Consider the following 24,515-nt stretch of genomic DNA (forward strand, 5'->3'; position numbering starts at 1 on the left):
GTTCGGAAGGTTACCCGTACCGGGCTTTCGACGTCACGGAAGCGCGCGCAAGCCGTGGCCGTAGCTGCGCACAGCTGTTGCTGCGGGCGACGCCAGCGATGTTTCCGCCCTTGAAAAAAGAACAGCGACCACTTGTGCTCGTGGGTGTGTGCGTTAACGTGACGGGCCGCGTGGACAACGCGCCCTCTCGCAGCTGTGCGGGAAAGGGTGCGAAGAGCTCGAACTCCGGCGAGGCTCCGGTGCGTCTCGCAACACGCGCGCATACCGCCGGGGCGTCGCAGGGTCGAGTCATGGCCGGCCATTCGATTGTAGCGGCGTCGCCCGCGGACTCTCCGTAGAGAGGTCGACGGTTTGTGCGGCCGCTCGGCTGCCATCTGCAGGCATGCTGCAGCACTGAGTGCGCGTCATCGAAACGCCGTTAGTCTCCCAAGTGTCGTGTTGCCTTTGTGAAAGATCACAGCGGAACGTTCAGCGGCAGTAGACTCGTTCTGACGACGGCATTCACCAATGGCAGAGCTCCTTTCGCGTTTTACGTCACAAAACCAAGATGCGATTATGAGAGACGCCGTATGCAGGGCTCCAGAAATTTCGACCATATGGTGTTCTTTACCGTGCACTGACAACACAATGTATACGGGCTTCCAACCATTTCGCAGGGCTCCTTCCATTAGAGAAGTCGTTGCTGCGCTGTAGTTGGTCCATAACGATAAACTGCAGAATGCAAGTTTTGTACGGGATATGAAAGAACACATGCATCCGAGGGCAAGAACTAACACGCAAATATATTGGGAAAAATTTCCTACATAACGTACAGAGTCGTCCACGTCTAGTTTGGACACCTCGTTAGCAATAAAGGCATCAACGAAAGTGATTTATAATACATGAATCGGAAAAGTGTTATCCTGTTTATAGACACCACGACTGCACGTCAAACAACGGTCATCTTTAAGTGCGCGTCAAAGAATGCCAGGTGGTCAGGATTTCCGGAGCCCACCGCTACGGAGTCTCTCAATCATGTTGTGGTTTCGGGACATTTAATCCCATGAATTATTTAAAAACTGAAAGTAGAAAAAACGTTCCAGTTTTACCAACTTGAATACTAATGCCGTATTCACGTTAGATTTGGTCGATACTCTACATTGCATGAGGTCAGCATGCGCAAATGCTCATAATATCCTCCATGAATACCGTAATATTGTCAAAACACGGCTGAGAACAACAAACCTTAGAAGAAAAAAAAAAGAATTTAATTTGTTGCGCAATACCACAGGTGTATCTGACACAATCACTTCTTTCTGATACAACGCGCTTCTATAAGTTATCTGATCAGTGAATCCCCTCTCTTACGCGAAGTTCGAATAGCACATAGTAAGCATTAGCTCGTAGGCACGGGACCTACAGTAAATGAAGTGTAACACTCCGTCCGTTTGAGTTTGTGCGGGAGTAAGTTGATAATAGCTCCATTTTTCCTGTTGGAGTACGCTTACTTCTCTTGTACTTTCATAGCTCCAATAGCAAACGGAGTAGATGCAACCATAGAACTCGTTCCGTAGCTCCTGGCGGGAGTAAATCAACGACAAATTTACACCCACCTCCATTTTCGCCTGGTTAAGCTAATTTGCTGCTCTAGTGCTCTGCATAAGCCTTTACCGCGAGGCACATCTATAGTTCGTTGAACGGTGCGAGAAAGCATTCCCAGTATGTGCGAAAAATACTGACTCATTGCTAGTGAAAAAAAGGAAGCTCGGGCAACCTTTCTTTTTGCAGCGTAAGCTCTCAACTGCCCGAGGCTGAGCAGTTTCGCGTAGCTTATCGAAAGTCGTGCTGCGCATGCCCGAAGAACGGTGACGTCACACAGCGCACAGCTGGCGCACCGGAGAAGGCCTGGAAGCTCCTGGAGTGGCATCACTACAGTGACGTTTGATTCGTCTGAGCTCGCTCGCTAGTGCGTCCGTACGCCCGTCCATCCATACATCCATCCATCCATCTCACCGTTTGTTCATCCGTCAATGCGTCCGTCGATGCACCCGTCGATGCGTCCCTCGATGCGTCCGTCTGTATATAGCTCACGCTATACGTATATCCTGGCATAGCCTAGCTAAGTCCCTGCTAAGTTTTTCGTTTATTCTTGAAAATGAGCTAATAAGTTATTATAAAACGCTCTTTCACTCGTGCCTCACCCTCATATCTCTCGACTGAAGAGGCCGCCGAATTTCGGCCGCGATGGCCTCCGAAATGACTCACTCGGTTGAAACAAAAACGCATTCTGTCCAATCTAGGATGCCATGCGACGGCAGGCCACGTGGTCCGATTCCCGGCAAACTATTCGATGTAAATTTGTGAGCCGTTTTGCCATGTGAAGGTGGAGGATGAGCGAATCTAGCGCACGGCACAGAATTTCGGATAGTCAGTCACACAGCTTGCAACAATATACCTGAAGTGCTTGTCCAGGAAGAAAAACTGTTTTCTCACTTGAGTACGCCTTCGTCACGATGCCGTTACGCATGTGCCCACCCTCTCGCGGAGTAGTCTCGAAAAGTTTTTTTTTAGGAGCGAAGCTCCTTAAGGCGTGGGCTGTGCGTCCCCTGTATGTAGCCACCTCTCGTTCAGTTCTAAGTATTACGCTAGCCACCGCCCGATCTAAAGGGTACAGCCATATCCATCCGTCCATCCGCCCATCCGCCCGTCCGTCCGTCCGTCCGTCCGTCCGTCCGTCCGTCCAAAAGATGCAAGATGTTATAAACTAGACGGCGGTACGTGTAGTTGATTATGAAAGATGCGAGGTGTTATAAAATAGGAATGATGCCACATATGGCGCGTGTCATCGTTCGATATAGTGCGGCGACGTATACGCTAGGGGGAGCGTTGCAATAAAATCGAGTGGGCAAAATGTACGGAGGATTCATGGTTTACCAGGTTTACCTCCGGAGCTTCGCCCACTCATCATCATTCACTTCGTGGATATGGCGGCATTTTTTTTTTAATTCTCGGAGGCTTTAGTTCTGGCAATGTCGCATTCTCAGTCTTGATACCTTTGCCATCTTGCCAAGCTCGTCGCGTCCGGCCGGTGCCACGTAGCTACGTTTTATATTTGAAGTATATGGGAAAGTGGGCTGCGTAAATGCTACAATTACGAGGGAAAAAAATCGACTCAAAGGTGATTTACCACTCGTTTGTTTACTTTTATGGATCATCACACATGGGAGAGCTCCACCAAAGCGCCGTTGTTAAATAAGGTGCGCAGCGGATGAGGCTATATACGCTGTAGCAAAAACCACCAGTCAACGTTCAGCCTCCTGTCACACATGCAAAAAAAAAAACAGATTATATCATAGCTTTAGCCAAATGCAACTCACCAATTCATCATAGGCAAATAGAAGTAGCGAACGCGATTACACGGATAGCGCTGAGGTCTATATACGCGGCACACTTTTGTTCTTTTTCCCGTTGCTTTCAGTACTGTTTCAAAAATTTAAGTCCTCTAGAACGCGAGGATGGCCACCAGGGGGCCTGGGAGTTCGAATGTGCCTCGCATCAGCTCCGCGGAAAGTTGTTTGGTCTGGTGGAAATTGTGCAGTTACAGCAAACAACTCCTATAATCTCCTGCCTGAAGTTCTCTGGACCATCTAGACCACGACTTCAGGATTGTGAGTACGTTTTGGGGCATTTTATGGCTATTTTGGTGTCGACTGCGTCTCCGCCCAGCAAAGCCTAACGCTAGCGGTGAACAAACGCGGCGGCTCGGCGGTGGCCGACGCCCCCGGCGTTCGCTTCAGAGCCCCGTTGTGGAGACGCGACGGCAATGGAGGTGACCGTGGAGGGTACTGAAATTACCCCTGAAGAATTTAGAACCGCTGACTGGATCACGAAAGTTGGAAAACATGTTAAAGAGCTGCGTGACGCCGCTAGAGGTGACAGACAGGGACGCCAAGATGGCAACGCCCGGGCAGAAAGTGGAACCGAGCCCGGCGAAGACAGGATGAAGACGGCGGCTGCGAACGCAGCATACAAAAAGCTGGGGCACAAGATCACGGAGCGCTCGATTGCGTCGTACCTACCGCGATTGCCGGCGAACGACTACAAGATAATCATTCGTCCGAAGTGCGGGCTGGCGCTCACAAAAATTTCGAACACCAGGCTCAGTGAGGCGGTGCGCATGGCAGCGCAAATTCCGTGGATTAAGGGACAAGAAAAGGAAGTGTTCATTGTTAACGACAAGCAAGGCACCCTGATTTTCAGCACTCCAGACATAGACACTGTCTGGAAGGTGACCAGGATTAAGTCTATCAAGATTGAAGGCAAGAGCTATGACGTCACGGCGTACCTCGCGCCGCACGCAGATAGCGGGCGGGGTGTGGTGCGCGGCATCGACCCGAGATTGTCAGTAGAGGAACTGACAGAGGCCTTCGACAACTCAAGGAACCCGCCGATACTTGGTGTTAGGAAGCTGGGGAACTCAAGTTCAGTGGTCATCATCTTCAAAAATGAGACAGTGCCCAGGTGGATGTACTATTACGGCGTACCGCTGAAGTGCGTGCTTTATAAGAAACGATACGAGGTGTGCTACCGATGTGGCCAGCTAGGACACAGATCGGACGTGTGTATCAGCGACCATGTTCGCTGCCGGGGATGCGGAATGACAGCTCCACCCGAGGACCATGCATGTGAGCCCAAGTGTAAGCTATGCGGAAAAGGTCATCTGACAGCAGATCGGAAATGCAAGGAAGCTTTCAGGACCCCTTATACAATAAAAAAGAGACAGTGGGAGGCCTGGCGGCGAATGGAAGGAGAAGAGCGGAAAGCGAAAGACGCCGATCCACAAACGTGCAGAATGGAAGAGATCAAAGAACGGTCCAGGAGCCGGTCGAAGCATCGTAGAGGGTCAAGAGGAAGAGCAGGTTCCTTCCCAAGACTACCGGAAAGACAAGAAGGAGATCTGCCACCAATGACTGGTCCAGTAAACGAGGGGACTTCCGGCAGTGCTGTCCTCAACAGTGGGAGACCCACGTCGCCGAACCGCAAGGTGGGTTGGGGAGATAGGGCCTCCCAGGATAAACGCGATGAAGAAATGTTAACCATTAAGGAAGAGAATCGCATGCTTAAAGAGCAGCTAGCAATGATGAGTCGGCAAATAGAGGAGCTTCAAATAGCTATTAAGTCGTCTAACACAACAACGGTTTCCCTACCACGAATGCCACAGAATCAAAATATAAAAATGCCGGAGGAGCAGAGCGCTACTCCACCTCCAGCGAAAAAGAGGGCAAAAGAAGCGGAAAAGCCCGTAATTGGGGAGAACGTAGCGACAGTGATAGACATGAAAATAGCGCAACTGGAGGCAAACATTGAAGCCAAATCTACCCAGGACGATGAATGGCGTAAGGCCTTCGAGAAACGAATGTTCGAAATGTTTCAAAATCTGAATCAGCAGTTGCATCAGCGGGATAATAAACTTACCGAGGAACTTAAAACAGAATTCGCGAAGAGGGATCGGGCGTATGAACAGCTCGCCCAAGAAGTATTAGGCAGGCCGATTAATCCCCTTAGTGGCAATCATGGCTCACAGATTCAGTAAGAACACCGTTTGGCAATGGAACTGCAGAGGCTTCACGCGCAAGCGTGCGGTTCTGCAGGAATTCCTGAGGAAAGGGGATCGACCGGATGTTATAGCTGAACAGGAATGTGGGAGAAAGGCGACGCTGCCGGGGTATAAATCCTATGTAAGCGAAGGCACGAGTACGCAGGTGGCCACCCTGGTCAGGCGAAACGTTACGGCGGTGCAGCATGACATTGGTAATGCACACATCGACCATGTTCTCATAGAACTAATACCCCAAAAAAAGAAAAACGCTAGCTTGTTCGTATTAAATATATACAGCTCTCCCAGACAAAGGCGATGCGACTTTGGGGATCTCTTCGCTTCTACGCGACGTAAGAGTAAGAACAACCCATTGCTGATCGTCGGTGACTTTAACGCTCACCACACGGCATGGGGATATAAGCAGGCTTCAATTAAGGGCAGGAAATTGTGGGATGACATGCAAACTCATAATCTGGACTTGATAACCGACCCGTTGCAGCCAACGAGGAAGGGAAATAGTGTCGCGGTTGATACCACACCTGACCTTACCCTGACGGGGAGCGGCACTAGTGCCACGTGGTGCAACACAAACGAGGACCTAGGCAGTGATCAGATGATCATAGAAATAGTGGTAGAGGGAGGCCCGGCAACACCTCGGAAACGAAGGGTAGAGGCCGTAAGTTGGGACTCTTTCAGGGACCTCAGAGGCGACCCGACTCCCATTTCCGACATTGCCGAGTGGTGCGATGGGGTGTTACGTACTGTTAAGGAAGCCACTGAAGTGGTGGAAACCGAGGAGGACAACGAAGTGGTAGACACGAGATTAGTAAATCTTTGGAAGAAAAAGAAAGCTTTGGAAAACCGACTCCAACAGAGGAGATGGGATCGGAGTATCAGGAAACAAATAGCAGCTTTAAACAGGCAAATTGAAGAGCACGCCATCACGCTCACGAAGCAAAGGTGGGGGAACGTCTGTCAGGAGATGGATAGAAATATAAGTACGTCCGGGACGTGGCGACTTCTTCGTCACCTTTTAGATCCGGAGAGCACGAAGACAGCGTCTAAACAACAATTGGAACGAATGGCGCACCAATTTGAAGGTACTAGGAAGGAACTCTTAGAAGAAGTTCGGAGCAGATACATTAATCCCGCCGGATCCGAACCTCTCCCAGATTATGGAGGGCGGGAAAACGCAGCCTTAGACGCCCCTATCTCCCTGGCTGAGGTGCGAGCGGAGATTAATCGGCTAAGGACTAGATCAGCGGCAGGGTCGGACAGAGTGACTAACAAAATGCTCCGTAATTTAGACGATAGGTCCATCGCTAACCTAGCAACGTACATGCAGGAGTGTTGGGAAAAAGGGACGATACCGCAGGAGTGGAAACTCGCAAATATAATTTTCATTCCTAAACCGGGTAAAAAACTCTGTTTCGAGAATCTTAGGCCGATATCGTTAACGTCTTGCGTAGGTAAGCTCATGGAGCATGTCGTTCAGACGCGGCTCAATAGGTACATGGAAGACAATGGTATGTATCCGGACACCATGATCGGTTTTCGACCCCGACTATCAGCGTGCGACGTGATGCTACAGCTCAAGGACCAAATTATAGACAAGCCAACGCGAGACACAAAAGTTATCGTGGGTTTAGATGTGGCAAAAGCATTTGACAACGTGAGGCACGTATCAATCTTGGAGAATCTAAGCTCCCTGAACGTCGGAAAGCGACTTTATGATTATGTCAAAGACTTCCTTTCGAACAGGACAGCCACTTTAAAAATCGGGGAAGAATCCATCGAGGACATTAAATTAGGCAACAGGGGGACACCTCAGGGCTCGGTGTTATCACCCACCCTTTTCAACATTGTGATGTTGAAACTGCCTGAACAGTTAAAGGATATTGAGAATTTAAATCACACCATTTACGCGGATGACATAACATTACGGATGAACAAGGGCAGTGACGGCCAAATTGAAGGCTCTCTGCAAATCGCCATTGATAAAATCGTGGAGTACCTGGAGCCCAAAGGACTTAAATGCTCGGCCGAAAAGTCGGAAGCACTCTTCCTCATGCCCGCCGGAAAACGGCGGCTCCACAACAGGCCTGAAGTGGACATCCACTTGTATGTTAACGGCGCAGAGATCCCCGCGGTCGACAGTATCCGTGTCCTTGGACTAAGGATTCAGGCGAACCGTAGGAATTCTGAAACTCTTGCTAGGTTGGAAGCCAGTTCTAATCAGACATGTCTCATCAGACGAATAGCAAACAGGCATGCTGGGATGAAGGAGGCGAACCTTCTTAGATTAGTGCAGACCTTCATAATAAGTAGGATAGTGTACGTGGCACCTTATTTAAAATTAAACCAAGCGGAGCGGGGCAAACTCGACACCATTATCAGGAAAAGTGTGAAAGTCGCGCTCGGACTTCCCCCAAACACGTCAACTGACAGACTTATGAAGTTGGGGGTATCTAACACACTCGATGAGCTAATTGAGGCTACTGTGACTGCACAACATCAAAGACTACTCGGATCTAAAACGGGGAGAGCAATATTAAAGAGATTGGGCTATGAGCCCACGCGTGAGCAAGCGCGTTCAAAAGACATATCGATACAGATCAGGGACAGGATAAAGATACCTCCGCTACCCAGAAATATGAACCCTAACTTTCACGAAGGCAGGCGTAAAGCCAGGGCAGAGGCATTACAATCTAGGTACACTGGTCGACAGGACGTCGCGTATACAGACGCTGCGGAATATGAAAGCAAAGCGGCACACACGGCAGTGGCGGTCAGGGGAGATGGTGGCCTAATTGCGTGCTGCACAGTACTTGGTGTCGAGACTGTAGAGGCCGAGGAAGTGGCCATAGCTTTGGCCATCAGCCAAAAGGGGATCAGGGTGGTCATCAGCGACTCCAAAAACGCTGTGAGAAATTACGAATCGGGAAGGGTGACGGAGACTGCCGTCCGTATATTAAACATGGTAGGAGTTCCCAAAGAGCAGATTCTGCTTGTCTGGGCTCCAGCTCACCAAGGACTTAGAGGGAACGAGGAGGCTCATTCCGTCGCCCGAGGTCTCACCTACCGGTCGACCCCTGGAACCTCCCAAGTTACCGAACAAAGAAGCGAGTATATGCGCACATACCATGAAATCGTCGCACACTACAGGCTGAATCGGCAAGTGTACCCGAGAGCGGACAACTCACTAAGTAAGAAAAACGAGATTTTGTGGCGAAAGTTACAGACCGGGGTTTTTCCAAACCCCGCACTTTACAGCAAGTGGCACCCCGCAGTTTTCCAGTCCCAGTGTAAATTTTGTGATGAGGTAGCGAATTTGGTCCACATGGTGTGGACATGTCCAAGTCAAAACGATGGTTCTCGCACTGTAGAATCCTCGGAGGCCCTGCTCTGCAGCCCAGATCCCAACGTCCAGCGCGACATCATCAGTCAAGCCCTTGCTGCTACCGCGTCCCAAGGGATTCCGGCCGACAGCTATGGGAACGGGCCATGCCTGAGCAATTGACTGACCTTTTAATAAAGTTTTTTCTCTCTATCTCTCTCTCTCTCTCTCTCTCTCTCTAGAATGCGCACGCAAATCGATGACTGCTTGCGCAAACGCCCCCTCAACATACATGAAGGCCACTTGAAAAATGTGGAGCGCGCATGTGTTGTTAGCTCTGTTGCGATAGTTAATTTTTAGGCGGCGTAGAAACTGAACTGGCGTGCGCGGATGAAATGTGAATTGATAAAGCTGGAAACATCTATTTAAGCGGTAAACATAAGGCAGATATCGGCCATGGTGTGGGACAACAGAAGTTTTCTGGCGTTCAAATAGGAGATCGCAAAATCACTTCGAAAGGTAATTAAAGTACAATACAAATCGACAGCAAGCCGAAGGTAATGACTTCATATGACTTGCTTTCGAAGGGTAATGAAATATAGTGAAATTACTAAGTTTATATTTGTGTGTACACTGTACAGAATATTCGGAAGTGCTTTCTTTGGCTTCCATTATAAAGCTGTGAGTGCATTATTTTTAAATATGTGATAAGTCATCAAAAGAAAATTGTAGTTTCACATACCGTCTCCCCATCAAAAAGCATCGTTGACTCATTTTCGAAAGATTCACTATAAAGGAAAGCATTCTGCAAAAAGTGAAGTGCAGTTCAACAACGACTTTGGTTAAAGCAATAAAATGTGCATGCTTCATTAACAATGTTCGAAGTGGTTATTTTTACAACTTTAGGGCTGACGTTACCGACTGCGAACGCTAAGGCATTCAGGTACCGCTTGCGCCTGCACGAATGACGTGCAAAATACTTATGCGATGAAATGAATCGTTCCTATGAAGCGCCTGAACGGCAAGATCACTCAAATTTTCAAACGCCGTAGTCGACGCAGGTCATTATATTCATGAAGACGCTGACGTCAGTCGTAAAATTTCGGCGTCATGTGCAATCCTACTAACGCACAATAACATGGGCACTGATACGATAGAAGTATATTAAGAGCGTTAATTGTCGTCGTATTCACAGCATTCTTTTTATTCTGTTCGGTTCAAACTGGCTTGCTGGGAAAAGGTTGAGGATTATATTACCTTGGCTTATAACGCACGCACGCACGCACGTGCACACACACACACACACACACACACACAATATAATAACTGATAGTAACACACACACACACAATATAATAACTGATAGTAACACACACACACACACACACACACAATATAGTAACTGATAGTAATCACACACACACACACACACACACACACTCAAAATATAGTAACTGATAATAATCACACACACACACACACACACACTCAAAATATAGTAACTGATAATAATCACACACTCACACACACACACACACACACACACTCAAAGTATAGTAACTGATAATAATCACACACTCACACACACACACGGAGGACGCTCTAGGTGCCAACCAGTGCGGACGCGCGAAGATCGGCTCCTGCTTTCAAGAATGCTTTCCTGTGGTATTCACGAATTTGTCGCCGAGTCTTTACTCTCATCGTGTGCCTAAGTTCTTAAGAAATCAGCAGATACGACCTTTGTGCCGGTGAGTGGACTTTTAAACCGTTTTTTGGGACATTTTTACACGGCAACGCCACCGGGGGATTTAGGCCTTACCAAGGAGGCGATTGGCGCCGATGCGCCGGCCCGGCGCAAACGCGACTCAACGCTCTGCGCGTTCCAGTATCTGCAACTGATAATGGAATACCAAGTAGATGGAGAGGACATCTCTCCAGAGGATTGCACGGAAGAAATGGGTTGGAAGGAAGCCGAAACGAGACGCTCAAGGAATAAGCAAGCCGCGGTTAGCGTTCCTGCTGCCAAGGGTTCGACCGAGGCCGGCGTTGCGGGAGACGCTCGAGCCAGTCGTAGTAGGTATGACACCAAGCATACAATCGTGCGAGCTGGACGCATGGCGCCACTACCTAAGGACTTCAGCAAAATTGTGCTACGACCACGTGGAGGATTAAATATCTCGAGAATTGGCACTGGAGCCGTGGCAGACGCGATAGTACTGGCGGCCGGCGTCAAAGAGGAAGAGGCCATGCAGGACATCATCTGTTCCAACTTACAGTAGAACATTATGGTGGCAAGCACTCCGGACCAAGACAGAGCTTCAAGATACCTCAAGGTCAAGCAAATTGACATTGGAGGCAAAGTTTTCGAGGTTAGCGCGTACGCCGCGGCACCCCACGACACTTGTAAAGGAGTGATTCGCGGGATCCCCGTAAGCGATACTCAGGACATTTTGACCCGAAAGATTGTGAACGCGAACAACCCGCTCGCGCTGCAGGCCAAGAGAATCAAGAACACCGGGACAATCATCATAGCGTTCGAAGGACACAAGGTGCCCAGATTCGTGAGATATGGACCTTCACTTTTGCAGTGCTCCCTTTACCGCAAGAACATCGATATTTGTTACTTCTGCGGAAAGCTGGGACATCGGGCTGACGTCTGTCCGAACCCAGCTGAAACAATCTGCAGAGGCTGCGAAATCAAGAACCCAGATAGCCTGCACCAGTGCAAACCAAGATGCAGGCTGTGCGACGGTCACCATCCCACGGCAGACAAGGAGTGCAAGAACAGGTTCTTAGTGCCATACGTCGTCAGACGCAGACGTTGGGAAAGATCGCGAGCAGCAGCAGAAGCCCGGGACGCATCAATCACATCGAGTCCAGACATCAATGACAAGCAGCTTATTCCAGCCTACGGGACCCAGAGCATCCAGAATACACAAGAACAGGAAAGGCGGCCCCACTCCAGGGGGAGGTCGCGTTCCAGAAGAGGTTCTAGACCCAAGGCCCGCTCCCAATCACGGGGGAGCGCAACACACGCGGAGGGGGTTGCCATCGCTCTGGCTCTCACCTATCCCTCTTCTAAACATATCATCACCGACTCACGAGGGGCCTGTCGGAACTATCAGCTAGGGTGGGCTTCACCGCTTGCTCAGCGCATACTGGAACCTAGCTGCCGATACGTTAATCCAACTCCGCGAAATCTGGTTTAGGCACCCGGTCACCAAGGACTCAGGGGTAACGAACAGGCCGATCAGGCCGCCCGCGCACTCTCTTCCCGGGCTATCTCCCTGTCTTTGGAAGCCTACTCGCAATCAGACAATTCGGCCCTTTCATTCAAAGATATTACCAATTACTACAAGGAGGAGCACCGGCGCTATCCAGACCCTTGTAAGGGACTGCATCGCGCTGACGAGCGCCTCCTTTTAAAACTGTTTACCAATACTGTACTGTGCCCGGCGGTGCTAAAACATTTCAATTCATCCTTTGATGGCCCGTGCCAGTTCTGTGGTGAGGTGGCTGACACCTTTCACATCGTCTGGGCGTGCCAGTCTAATCCATCTATCCCCCCCAACCCCAATCCCACGAGAGAGGACTGGGAGGCGGCCCTGCTCGGCTGTCAAGACCTGAAGGCCCAAGAGGCTCTGGTTCAACGTGCGCGGGCGGCGTTGCTTGCCAATGGAGCCCCGGAATAGGGGTTCCACCTAGTGCTGTGAGGGTAGGAGGCCAATAAGGCCCCAACCCAATCACCTCTCTGTAACCATTTAATGGTTATTAAATGTTTTCACCACCACCACCCAATCACGGGGGCGCTCGAGTTCTCAAGGTCACCATCAGGGTCGGGATCAGCCTGGGCGGCACCCGAACGGCCAGCTACCTGGCGTTCAGTTCGAGATCACGGCTTCACACCCGGGGAGGACGCCTGCAGTTACTTCGAAAGGCAGTTGGGCTGAGCGAGTGCGCAACGGCGGGGCAGAGGTGATGACAGGTAAGCTGCCAGAGCATAATAGAATTGCACAGCTAGAGCAAGAAAACGCGAGACTTACAAAATCGAATGAGAGGCTATCAGCTGAGTTAAAGGAAATAAAAATTCTTCTCACTAAGCTAACCAGCGCGCAATCTTCACAGCCAATGCCTCAGCCAGTTGATGTCCCTGTGGCTGAAAACGTGGGGGACTCGAGAACCGCGAAAAAGAGGGCAGTCATGGCAGAACACGTGGAAGCCAACCAAACGAACATGTCAGATATGAAAGAGGTGTTTGACACGCTCGGCAAAGTAGTAGCCAATCTTAGCGAGCAGATGGGTAGGCTACAATCAAGCGTGGCGGCACTGGAAGAGCATATGACTTTGCGCATTACAAAGCTAGAAGCAGATCTGCACAACACAGCAAGGCCTCCTCATGCACCAAGCTCACCCCTTCGGCCACCAATACTAGTGGTACCAAACCTGTCGACAGGTGCAGCATCAGGCTCTGGCCACCCATGTAATAACCATGATGGCAGCGCTACGTGAAGCATTTCGTATCTGGCAATGGAACTGTAGAGGTTACCTTAAAAAGAAGGCAACCCTGCAGCAGTATATCAGGAGCAGCCAAGAAAAGCCTCATATTATATTATTACAAGAGACCCTTTCACCGCAAGCAACGTTGCCTGGATTCCGGCCTGTAATAGGGGATACTGAAGGGAGGGGAGTCTGCACCTTCGTATGCAACAAACTAGCACGTAACCCATGACCTCAAGATAGAAGCAGGCTGATTGGAACACGTCTTGGTAGAGATCGTGCCGGGTACCAGCAACCGTCAGAGCATTTTCATTCTTAATATATACAGCAGTCCAAAGGAACAAAAGCAAGGGTTCAAGACGGTTCTAAAGAAAGCTGTTAATATCGCCGGGGAATGTCCACTCGTCATAGCAGGTGATTTCAACGCCCCTCATCATACATGGGGTTACAAGTACAACACTGGGAAAGGAAATCGACTTTGGCAAAGTGCCAGTGAACTTGATCTCACCCTAATCACAGACCCCAGCCTACCAACAAGGCTTGGTACATCTTGCTGCAGGGATTCCACCCCGAACCTTACATTTGTAAGGAACATCAAGAAGGCCCAGTGGATGAACCTTGCTGTAGACCTAGGGAGTGACCACTGCATTCTTGCCACTACCTTCTCCGTGGAGCGTAAAAAGCAGAGAGAATTCCACTTCACAGACTGGGATAAGTTCAGGAAGATAAGGATGGAAAGGGAACAAGATGGCCACAGACAAGGCTTGGAGCAGTGGGTCAAACAGATTAAAGATGACATCAAATCCGTCTCCTCCACCATTACCACAGATCTTCCGGTTGAAAGAATGGATAGCCGGGTTGCTCATCTTCTAGAGGCAAAGCAAGCACTACTGAACCGTTGGAAGGGTCAGCGCCTGAACCGAAGACTGAGGAAGAAGATAGCTGAGGTAAACAGATCAGTCGAGGAACATTGTCGCGCACTATCGAGGCAGCAATGGGACGAAATCTGCAACTCCGTCGATGGTCAGATGCGCAATGGCAAGACATGGAATATGTTAAAGCATCTCCTCAACGAGAACACCACCAAAACAAATCAAAAGCATGTCATCGCTCGAATTTTGCATAAAGAGATAGGGCACACTACAGAACAGCAAGTTGTCCAGCAGCTCGTGCATAAGTACCTCCCAATCAAAAGAGGATTGGCACCACCAAGTAGACAGTACCAGGGCACGCCAAATCCAGGTCTTGAGGGCGACTTTAACATCGAGGAGATCAGAAGAGCCTTGCATGATCTCAACGGCAGGTCGGCCCCTGGCCCGGACGGTATATCAAACAAGGCCCTGCGTAACCTTGATGACGATTCAATTGAAACCCTGAGGGATATGATCAATTCAGCATGGAAAAAAGGCAGGGTGCCAGAGCAGTGGAAGCTGGCCAGCACGATCCTTATTCCTAAGCCAGGAAAGCCCCCTAACTTGGACAACATGAGGCCAATTTCCTTGACTTCATGTATCGGCAAGGGCGCAGAACATGCCATACTGCACAGGATAAACAAGTACTTGGAAGATAACAACATATATACACACAATATGGTTGGATTCAGGGCAGGGCTATCCACACAAGATGCATTGAAGCTTATCAAACACCAGGTCATTGACAATGAAACCAGAGACGTGAGAGCCATTCTGTGCCTAGATCTAGTAAAAGCGTTTGACAACATCCACCACTCATTCATACTCGAAGCAATTTCCAAGCTTGGTCTAGGGAAAGCCTTCTATGACTACGTATGGTCCTTTCTTACAGATCGGAAAGCCGTGATGAAGATTGCAGATATCGAGACCGCAGAAATCGAACTAGAAGCAAGGGGCACGCCACAAGGGGCAGTGATTTCACCAATGCTGTTTAACATTGCCATGATTGGACTGTCAAAGAAATTATCGAGCATTGAAGGATGGAAGCACAGCATCTACGCAGATGACATTACCATCTGGTGCACAGGTGGAAGCGAGGGGCAGATTGAGAGCGCTCTGCAAGAGGCGATTGACACCGTAGAAGACTACCTTCGCCCTTCCGGGCTCAAGTGCTCCTCGAGTAAGTCAGAACTTTTGCTTTATCGGACTGCACGCCGGGGACCAAAGCCCAGGGGATGGAAGCCGTTAAACCAGATAGACATCCATCTCCGTACAAATCAAGGGGATGCCATCCAGAGGGTCGACTCCATCAAAGTCCTGGGAATGCTGATAGAGTCTACCGGCGCCAACAGCAAATCTATAGCCAAGTTAACTCGGAAAACAGACAGTGCGGTGCACCTCATACGCAGAGTGGCCAACAAAAGAAATGGGATCAATGAAGACAACCTCATCAGGTTGATGCATGCGTTTGTTCTAAGTTACTTCACATAGGAGGCAGCAATGCACAACTGGTCAAGAGCAGAGTCCGAGACACTGAATGTGCTCCTCAGGAAAGTTATCAAGAAGGTCCTGGGCCTACCCATACATACCAGCACCGAGCGTCTGCTTGAGCTTGGCATACACAACACGCTCGAAGAAATAGCAGAAGCCCAAGAGAGAGCACAGTTTGCAAGGTTATCTACTACAAGGTCGGGGAGAATGATCCTGCAGGAGCTGGGCCAAAACCCAATAGCAATCAGACGCAATTACAATGATATCCCTGACAACATCAGGGAGACTATCACGGTATCTCCTATACCGAGAAACATGCATCCAGAACACAACGTCGGAAGAAGAGTAGCGAGGGCCAGGACTATACTTCGTCAAGTCTCAAACGAGGAACGAGGGGTCGTATTTGTTGACGCGGCTTCCTACGCCAATGGGAAAGCGTTTGTGGCAGTGGTAGTCGATGGGGCTGGCCATGTCGTCAACTCAGCGACGGTCAGGACGAAAGACCCAATCATTGCGGAACAAGTGGCCATCGCCTTAGCACTCAAGATGGATAATATTGAAGTGGTCTACAGTGATTCCATGGCAGCACTACGGGCGTTCGCCAAGGGGACGGTCTGTGAACAAACGCTGAAAATACTGCAAGGCAAGAACATAACACATCATCTTCTGAGTTGGTTCCCAGCTCACCTTGGACAAATCAACGATTCCCCTCCCAATCTCAACGAAGCAGCACACGAGGCGGCGCGAGAACTCTCCAACCACGCCTCCCCGGGGATGCGTTCTAGCGGTGAAGGGGATAACCGGGAAATTCTTACAACATATAACGAGCTCACTAAACATTTCTACCTGTCTAGAAGGATTTTCCCTCCACCTCACGAAAATCTAACCCGGCCCCAAGCACTTACATTAAGGCTTTTGCAAACGCGGATGTACCCTACTTTGAAAATGTTACACATCATGTACCCTGACCTATATCCAAGTAATCTTTGTCCACATTGTGGGGAAATAGCTTCATTAGAACACATGCTCTGGCAGTGCACCAAATTCGCTCATTTATCGCACATCACCTCTGCCAGATGGGAGGCGGCAATCCGCAGCTCTTCCTTGGCAGATCAGCTCTGGGCTGTCCACCAAGCCCGCGAGGCGGTTGAGGAGCTTGGCATCTCAGTCCCCACGTGGGAGCTGCCCGCAACACAGTGTTCTGTGTTTTGGAGGACCAAATAAAAGTTTATCCAATTCAATCCACACACACACACACACACACACACACACACACACACACACACACACACACACACACACACACACACACACACTCAAAATATAGTAACTGATAATAATCACACACACACACACACACACACACACACACACACACACACACACACACACACACACACACACACACACACACACACACACACACACAATATATAGTAACTGATAGTAATCACACACACACACAATATATAGTAACTGATAGTAATCACACACACACACAATATAGTAACTGATAGTAATCACACACACACACTCAAAATATATTAAATGATAGTAATCACACCCACACACTCAAAATATAGTAACTGGTAGTAATCACACCCACACACTCAAAATATAGTAACTGATAGTAATCACACCCACACAATATAGAAACTGATGATAATCACACACACACAATATAGAAACTGATAGTAATCACACACACACAATATAGAAACTGATAGTAATCACACACACACAATATAGAAACTGATAGTAATCACACACACACAATATAGAAACTGATAGTAATCACACACACACAATATAGAAACTGATAGTAACCACACACACACAATATAGAAACTGATAGTAATCACACACTCACTCACACACACACACACACACTCAAAATATAGTAACTGATAGTAATCACACACTCAAAATATAGTAACTGATAGTAATCACACACTCAAAATATAGTAACTGATAGTAATCACACACACACACACACACACACACACACACACACACACACACACACACACACACACACACACACACACACACACTATCAGATTGCTAAATTTGGAATAGTTCGGTGTACCAACAAGCAGCCCTCAATGCTGCCCATTCTAACTAAAGTCAGTTGTAGTGCTGCTTCTAATAATGTTAAAATATGTGTTTGAAAGCCTCATGTGATACAGTAAAAAATAAAAGGTAGAGGTAGTTGAGAGCTATGCAGCATTGTTCTGAGGTCGGATCACGGTTCTTTATGCAAGGTGCACTTTTCTTTTCGTGAACTGTAAACGATTCTGTTAGTTATACCGAGAAGATGATTTGAATCGAATTCCTCAGACTTATTAGCAAAGCTCAGTACAGTAAAATACCGACATTATGAACTTTATTGAAATGTCTCCAATCCGATTGTAAATGATACCTGCAGTGCATGACTAAGACAAGGGAATGGAAAGAACGTCCAAGCAAACGTTGAGTTTCAACCGATTCTAGGTGCGAAGCATCTCATGAGCTCGCTCGATCCGTTGGCGTCCGCACTCCACAGCGCATGCGCGTCGCCTCCCCTCTATCTCCTCTCTCACGCTCCCCTCTCTCACCTCGCAACGCTGACTAGCTTGCTCGCACCTCTCTACTCTAGGCCTGCCTCCCTGCGGCGTCTTGTCTCATTGAGCAACTACGTCCCCTCCTCCTATTTCTCCTCTCCTACGCTTTCCACTATCTCGCCTCGCAACGCCGACGCAGGCAGCGTCTGCTAGCGAGTGTTTGGATTGAAAATTCGGCACATCCCACGTGCCTTGGGAATTGACGTTGTGCGAAGTATGCGGAAGGAAGGTAATCATGCTGTAATTTTTGTTATTGAGCCACAGGTTACGATATGAAGCGAAATGCGGGTAAAAATGTTCTTCACTCCGATATATATTGAACAGTCGTGCGTGTTTTATATAACCATTTGTATACACTTGCTGAACGATGCCAACAGGAACATGAGTAATAGCAACACGAGAAGCGGTAAGCTGATATGTAACGCTTGTACTTGAGAGGATGGTAGCCCTGGACACTGCCAAATAAATTGACTTCAGTAGATAGCACTTAACGACAGCTGACGTTAACCCGACGAGACGTCTGTATCACAGAAGTACATATGTTTATAAAGTTGGATAGCCAGCATTGCAACCACACTTGACGTTTCACCAACATTGTACTTGAATAGTGTAATAAATGCGAAGTATTTCTTAGCGAACTTCGGCGACATTGAGCGTATCCATCCATCCATCCATCCATCCATCCATCCATCCATCCATCCATCCATCCATCCATCCATCCATCCATCCATCCATCCATCCATCCATCCATCCATCCATCCATCCATCCATCCATCCATCCATCCATCCAGCCACCTGCGTCTTTTAGCTCTCCTGGCCATTTCGATAATGGTATTAATACGAAACTTGGTATGGCATAACATGACTGCATGAAGAACATATTTGACTAGTTATAACATGAAAATCATGACATGTACGTAATGCATGTCACGGTTTATATTTCATGATCCTGCAGCTCTAGCGGTGGTTTCGCTCACATGACCGTCAGGCTAGACCTGCCGGTCCCCACGTGGGAGTAGCCGGGTGACGCGTGGCAACGTGGTGACGTCTGCACTGGACCATAATAAAGTTGTTCCCCCTCACTCACTCTCATGACATGTTGCTAAACTGGTGTGGTATGGCATGATTGGATGGCAAACACGAGCGACAGACCCTAACATGAAAATCGTGACATGCGTGTCATGTAACAACATGACTACATGCCACGTTTATGATGCCCTCGCGGCCGTTTCGCTAGCGTAGCATACATAAAATTTGGTATTACAGTACGCGAATGGATGACGAAGGTATGTGACTGGTGCAAACATGATAATTATTAGAATCGTGTCATGTAAAAACATGACTACATGCCACGCTCATGATGCGCTGGCGGCTGTTTCGCTAGCTTCACTTATACCAAATTTGGTCTTAGGGAATGTGAATGGATGACGAAGGTATGATACTGGTGCAAACATGATAATCACGACATGCGCGCCATGTAACAACATAACTACATGCCACACTCATAATGCGCTCACTTGATGCGGTGCGCGTGCTAGCCGGCGTTCATTTCGTCGTGTCACGCCGTCGTTGCCACGCCAGGCGTCGGTCCTGCCATATACTCGCATGCGCGTGCCGCACTGCGTTGCTCTGACGCATGCGCGTTTCAGCGTGTCCGGCGTCCCTCCATCACGAAATGAGGGAGACGCAGTGTTTTCTGGGTAACGCATTGGCACGAATTGCAGCATGTCGCATTTCGCACCGGTTGCCGTCGCGCCACGCCGACGGACGCTGGTCGCGCCTGGCGTCAGACTATAGAGTGCTCGCGTTTTGCTAACGTAGCGTCGGTGTGCCCAGTGTGCGCGCGCGTCAACTCTGCAGTGGAGTATACTGGGTCCTTTATGATGTGCTCGCGGCCGTTTTGCTAGCTCCACATATACCAAATTTGTTGTTACGTGTCGTCAATGGATGACGAAGGTATATGACTGGTGCAAACATGCTAGTCATCAGGCGCGTGTCATGTAAGAACATGACAACATACCACGCTCATAGCGTGCTCGCGGTCGCTTGGCTAGCTGCACATATACTAAATTTGGCATCACGTGACGTGAATAGATGACGAAGGTAAACGACACATCCAAACACGATAATCAAGACACGGAAGTCGTGTACGGCATAATTTACCTCCAGCTAGTAACGTTGTGGTGATTTGAAAGCGGCACATCAACCTTGCTCATACGTGCTTCGCATATAATCGATTCCCACTGTACGTGGGAAGTGCCAATTTTTCTTGGTTTCGGCGCACATACTGACTGTCGTGTTGTGGCCAGGGGCGTTCATCGCAACTTCGCTAACCGGGGTTACATGGTCATTTCCTTCCAATCAAAGGTAATTTGGAAATCAGCGTTTGTTTTCTTTGCTCTTTCTGTTCCTTTGTTTTCGTAGGCTGTATATATGGCTTACCATTCAACACCTATCATTATTATCACCATCATAATCATAATCATCATCATCATCATCATTTTGACAAAGACCACTGCAGGGCAAATGCATCTACCATGGTGGGTCAATACACCCGGTTCCGCGCTTGATGCGGCCCTGTTATATTGGTTGACCTTTCGATCTGATCTGCCCACTTGACTTTCTGCCTTTCTCTGACGTGATTTGCTTTACTTGGAGTCCAGTCTGTTAGCTTAATAACTAGCTGTTATTCTGCCTTCGCGCTACATGCCACACCCAGGTTCACTTTTTCCATTTTCGTAACTAAACCTCGCTTAGATTTCGACATCACCTGAAATCGGCAAACTCGCAGATGACGTCGATTCTCGAGACTCACAAATCTGAATCTCCACGTCGCATAATTCTGTAAACCGCACATCTGCTTGCTTAGTCAAAGCGAGAAAATGTCTGCTGATTCGCGGCCGATGATCGTTACATTGTCGACATGCGACATATTCAAAGGTCCAGTTCGCAAAGTTCAAGTTAACGAACGGGACCTTTAAACTGAACTTTGAATTAAACCACGAAACGGTTTAATTTTTGTTATATTCGTTTTGGCATTCCGAGTTTTCGAAAGCAACGTCTACATCCTCGAAGAACCAGTTTGAACAATTTTATTTAACTTGTCTTTCACAGACCTTTTTGAAAGTCACTACATTACAGGAAAATTGGTATGTTAACATATGAGGATATATGTGTCAGACAGCTTGAAATCCTCGTGCAATATAAACAACTATTAGGTTTATTACCTTTCTTTGCTGTATCGCCGTAGTATCGTATTATGGGGCGTTTTTTGAATATCTGAAACTCTCTATTATGAGAGAAAAAAGTGATATCCAGGCTTTTACCGTTTTCTCCACATATATTACAGTACATTAAAAGGCATACTTAGTAATCAGAAATATGTTTCGGCGAAAATTCTCATTTGATATACAAAATGTGCGAAGCAAACTTCAAGAACGTTGCTGCGACCCTCGTCAGTAAGCGCGATGCTGTCCCTGAGAAACGCAGCCGGGCAGCGCTCCCACGCCCGGAACCCCAGTTCTCTCGGAACCGGAGTCCAGCGGCGGAGAGCAACAAAATGATTAGAAGACGTTCCGTGAGTCCTATAAGCATTTCCTCCAGGCTGGCTTGTTTGAGGAGACGGCGAGGCAGCCCGTCCGCGCAGGTAGTGACTAAGCAATTAAAGTCTCTACTCCTTGGCTGCCCTTCCAGGGAAATACGGAAGAAGCAACCCACCCGCCAGATTGTTCCTGGAGAAAACCTCATTTCCTCTCTCCTCAGTGAAACTCGGACAGGAGGAGCATTGCGTCAAGAGGTGCAATAACTATTCGGCGGACCGCGTGTATTTGACTGATGCTCTGGTGGTGGTAGTGGTCAAACATTTAATAACCATTAAATGGTTACAGAGAGGTGATTGGGTTGGGGCCTTATTGGCCTCCTACCCTCACAGCACTAGGTGGAACCCCTATTCCGGGGCTCCATTGGCAAGCAATGCCGCCCGCGCCCGTTGAACGAGGGCTCTTTGGGTCTTCAGGTCTTGACAGCCGAGCAGGGCCGCCTCCCAGTCCTCTCTCGTGGGATTGGGGTGGGGGGGGGGGATAGATGGATTAGACTGGCACGCCCAGACGATGTGGGAGGTGTCAGACACCTCACCACAGAACTGACACGTGCCATCAAAGGATGAATTGAAATGTTTTAGCACCGCCGGGCACAGTACAGTATTGGTAAACAGTTTTAAAAGGAGGCGCTCGTCAGCGCGATGCAGTCCCTTACAAGGGTCTGGATAGCGCCGGTGCTCCTCCTTGTAGTAATTGGTAATATCTTTGATGCTCTGAAGAGCGGTATCTTATGTTTGTGTGTGATTGGTGCTTCAGTCAAAGATGAGGAGCCCGACAGGGCTTAAAAAGACGCTTGAAAGTGCTGGACGTTGCTCTGAACCATGTAACGGTTCAACCACCACGCTCGTGGTTTGTGAAACTCCTAACCTCTCTATGCTGTAAATAAGTGTAATTAGTGACATAAACTTGTTTGCTTATCCCCATCTTGTCAGCGTTCGTTTCCTCCAATCGTAGTTACGCCATGCTACCACAAAAGACTGAGTCCGACGTAATCCTGACGTTCCGGCAACCACCTCAGCAGGACAGCGTCGGGTAGGCCCCGGTCTGCAACAACTGGTGATCAGCGCTGGGATTCGAAGCGACTACTGGTAAACAGCGCTGGGATTCGAAGCGACTACTGGTAAACAGCGCTGGGATTCGCAACGAGTACATGCGGGAATGCTGAAATTGAAGCCGAAGTTAGCAGAAACAACGGCGAGCATGCTGACGGAGACACCAAGATTAACCCGACTTTGCAGATACACGGCTCTAAACGAAGTATATTAGTATAACCGTCCGTAATTTTCATAAGCTGCGCCTGTGCAACCTGGAACTACACGCTTGTAACCGGAATATTTTAGCGACGAATGTTCGAAAAGCGATGCTAGTCAGGACTCGGATTAAAACACATGAGTTACCAACAGCATTAGGTTGACGGTTATACAACTTCAATTGTCATCGCAATAGTTTTATGAAAAGTGATTGATGAACTGTTTTGTGCCGCTAACCTCGTCTTAAGTACGCATACTATCTGCACGAAGACCGCCGCAGGCTTGGAGCGTAAATATGAAACCTCGTTTTGGAAGAAGGTGTTGCACATAAAAATAAACTCTTTATTTAAATGCAAATGAGGTGAAGCCGCAAAGGGCAGTCGCACTAAAAAGCATGAAACAAGGGCCACAGACTGTTCGCTTGTGGAGCCTGAGAAATTGCATACTCGCGTAGCTGAAATGGGTGATTGACGTAGCTCAGATTTTAGCTTGCTTGATTGTGTAATTTAGTTAGGTACACACTGAGGGTTTGTGGGATGCCAACAAAGGAAATGGAACGAGCACAAACATTATATTTGATGGATATGTGAGGTTTAACGTCCTAAAACCATCATATGATTATGAGAGACGCCGTAGTGGAGGGCTCCGGAAATTTCGACCACCCTGGCGTTCTTTAACGTGCACCCAAATGTGAGCAAACGGGCCTACAACATTTCCGCCTCCATCGGAAATGCAGCCGCTGCCACCGGGATTCGATACCGCGACCTGCGGGTCAGCAGACGAGTATATTTATAGCCACTAGACCACCGGGGCGGGATAGCACAAACATTATACCGATAGAAGCCTGGCTGTGAACGTGTGAACGAAGGAGCATAGAATATATTCAAGTAAAGCCCTGGATGTGCAGAATGAGGTACTTCAAACATATATCCATGAGGTCTAACTATACCACACTTGGTTGCAGGTGTTACGAGAAAGCTGTTTCAAGCTTGGGCTACGAAAAAGAGAAGAAATTACCCAACATATTTTTAAGTTCTTGAATGTGAATATCTTAAACTTTATAACTTTTCTTGCGGCTGTGGAACAGTCAGTCTTGTGCATTTCGTGTGTGCTTATGTTTGCTTACGTACGCGTCGGAAGTACTGCTTTAAAATACAGCGTTCCATCACGCCGCAAAACTGACCAGCCTACGATGCATAACACACTGCTGAAACGTCGGCTTTGTTTTGATGACTTTGGCGTGAAAAAG

The 24,515-nt window shown here is 48.4% G+C and overlaps 1 protein-coding gene across 9 annotated transcripts in view; it reads right to left on the reverse strand.

Annotated features, from left to right (window-relative positions):
• LOC119174454 (dual serine/threonine and tyrosine protein kinase) overlaps positions 1 to 24,515 on the reverse strand; it is a 120,841-nt gene that overhangs the window by 36,192 nt on the left and 60,134 nt on the right. For 6 of the 9 annotated variants that reach the window (XM_075895611.1, XM_075895617.1, XM_075895612.1 and 3 more), the window contains exon 1: positions 9,658 to 9,683. The exons of the other annotated variants lie outside the window; for them this stretch is intronic. In XM_075895611.1, the coding sequence (XP_075751726.1) occupies positions 9,658 to 9,668 (11 nt within the window). In that variant the 5' untranslated portion in view covers positions 9,669 to 9,683. Of the gene's footprint in view, positions 1 to 9,657; positions 9,684 to 24,515 lie in introns of those variants that run through there. 9 annotated transcript variants of the gene reach the window in all.

The sequence above is a fragment of the Rhipicephalus microplus genome, chromosome 5 (assembly GCF_043290135.1).
Source record: "Rhipicephalus microplus isolate Deutch F79 chromosome 5, USDA_Rmic, whole genome shotgun sequence".
Classification (NCBI taxonomy): Eukaryota; Metazoa; Arthropoda; class Arachnida; order Ixodida; family Ixodidae; genus Rhipicephalus; species Rhipicephalus microplus.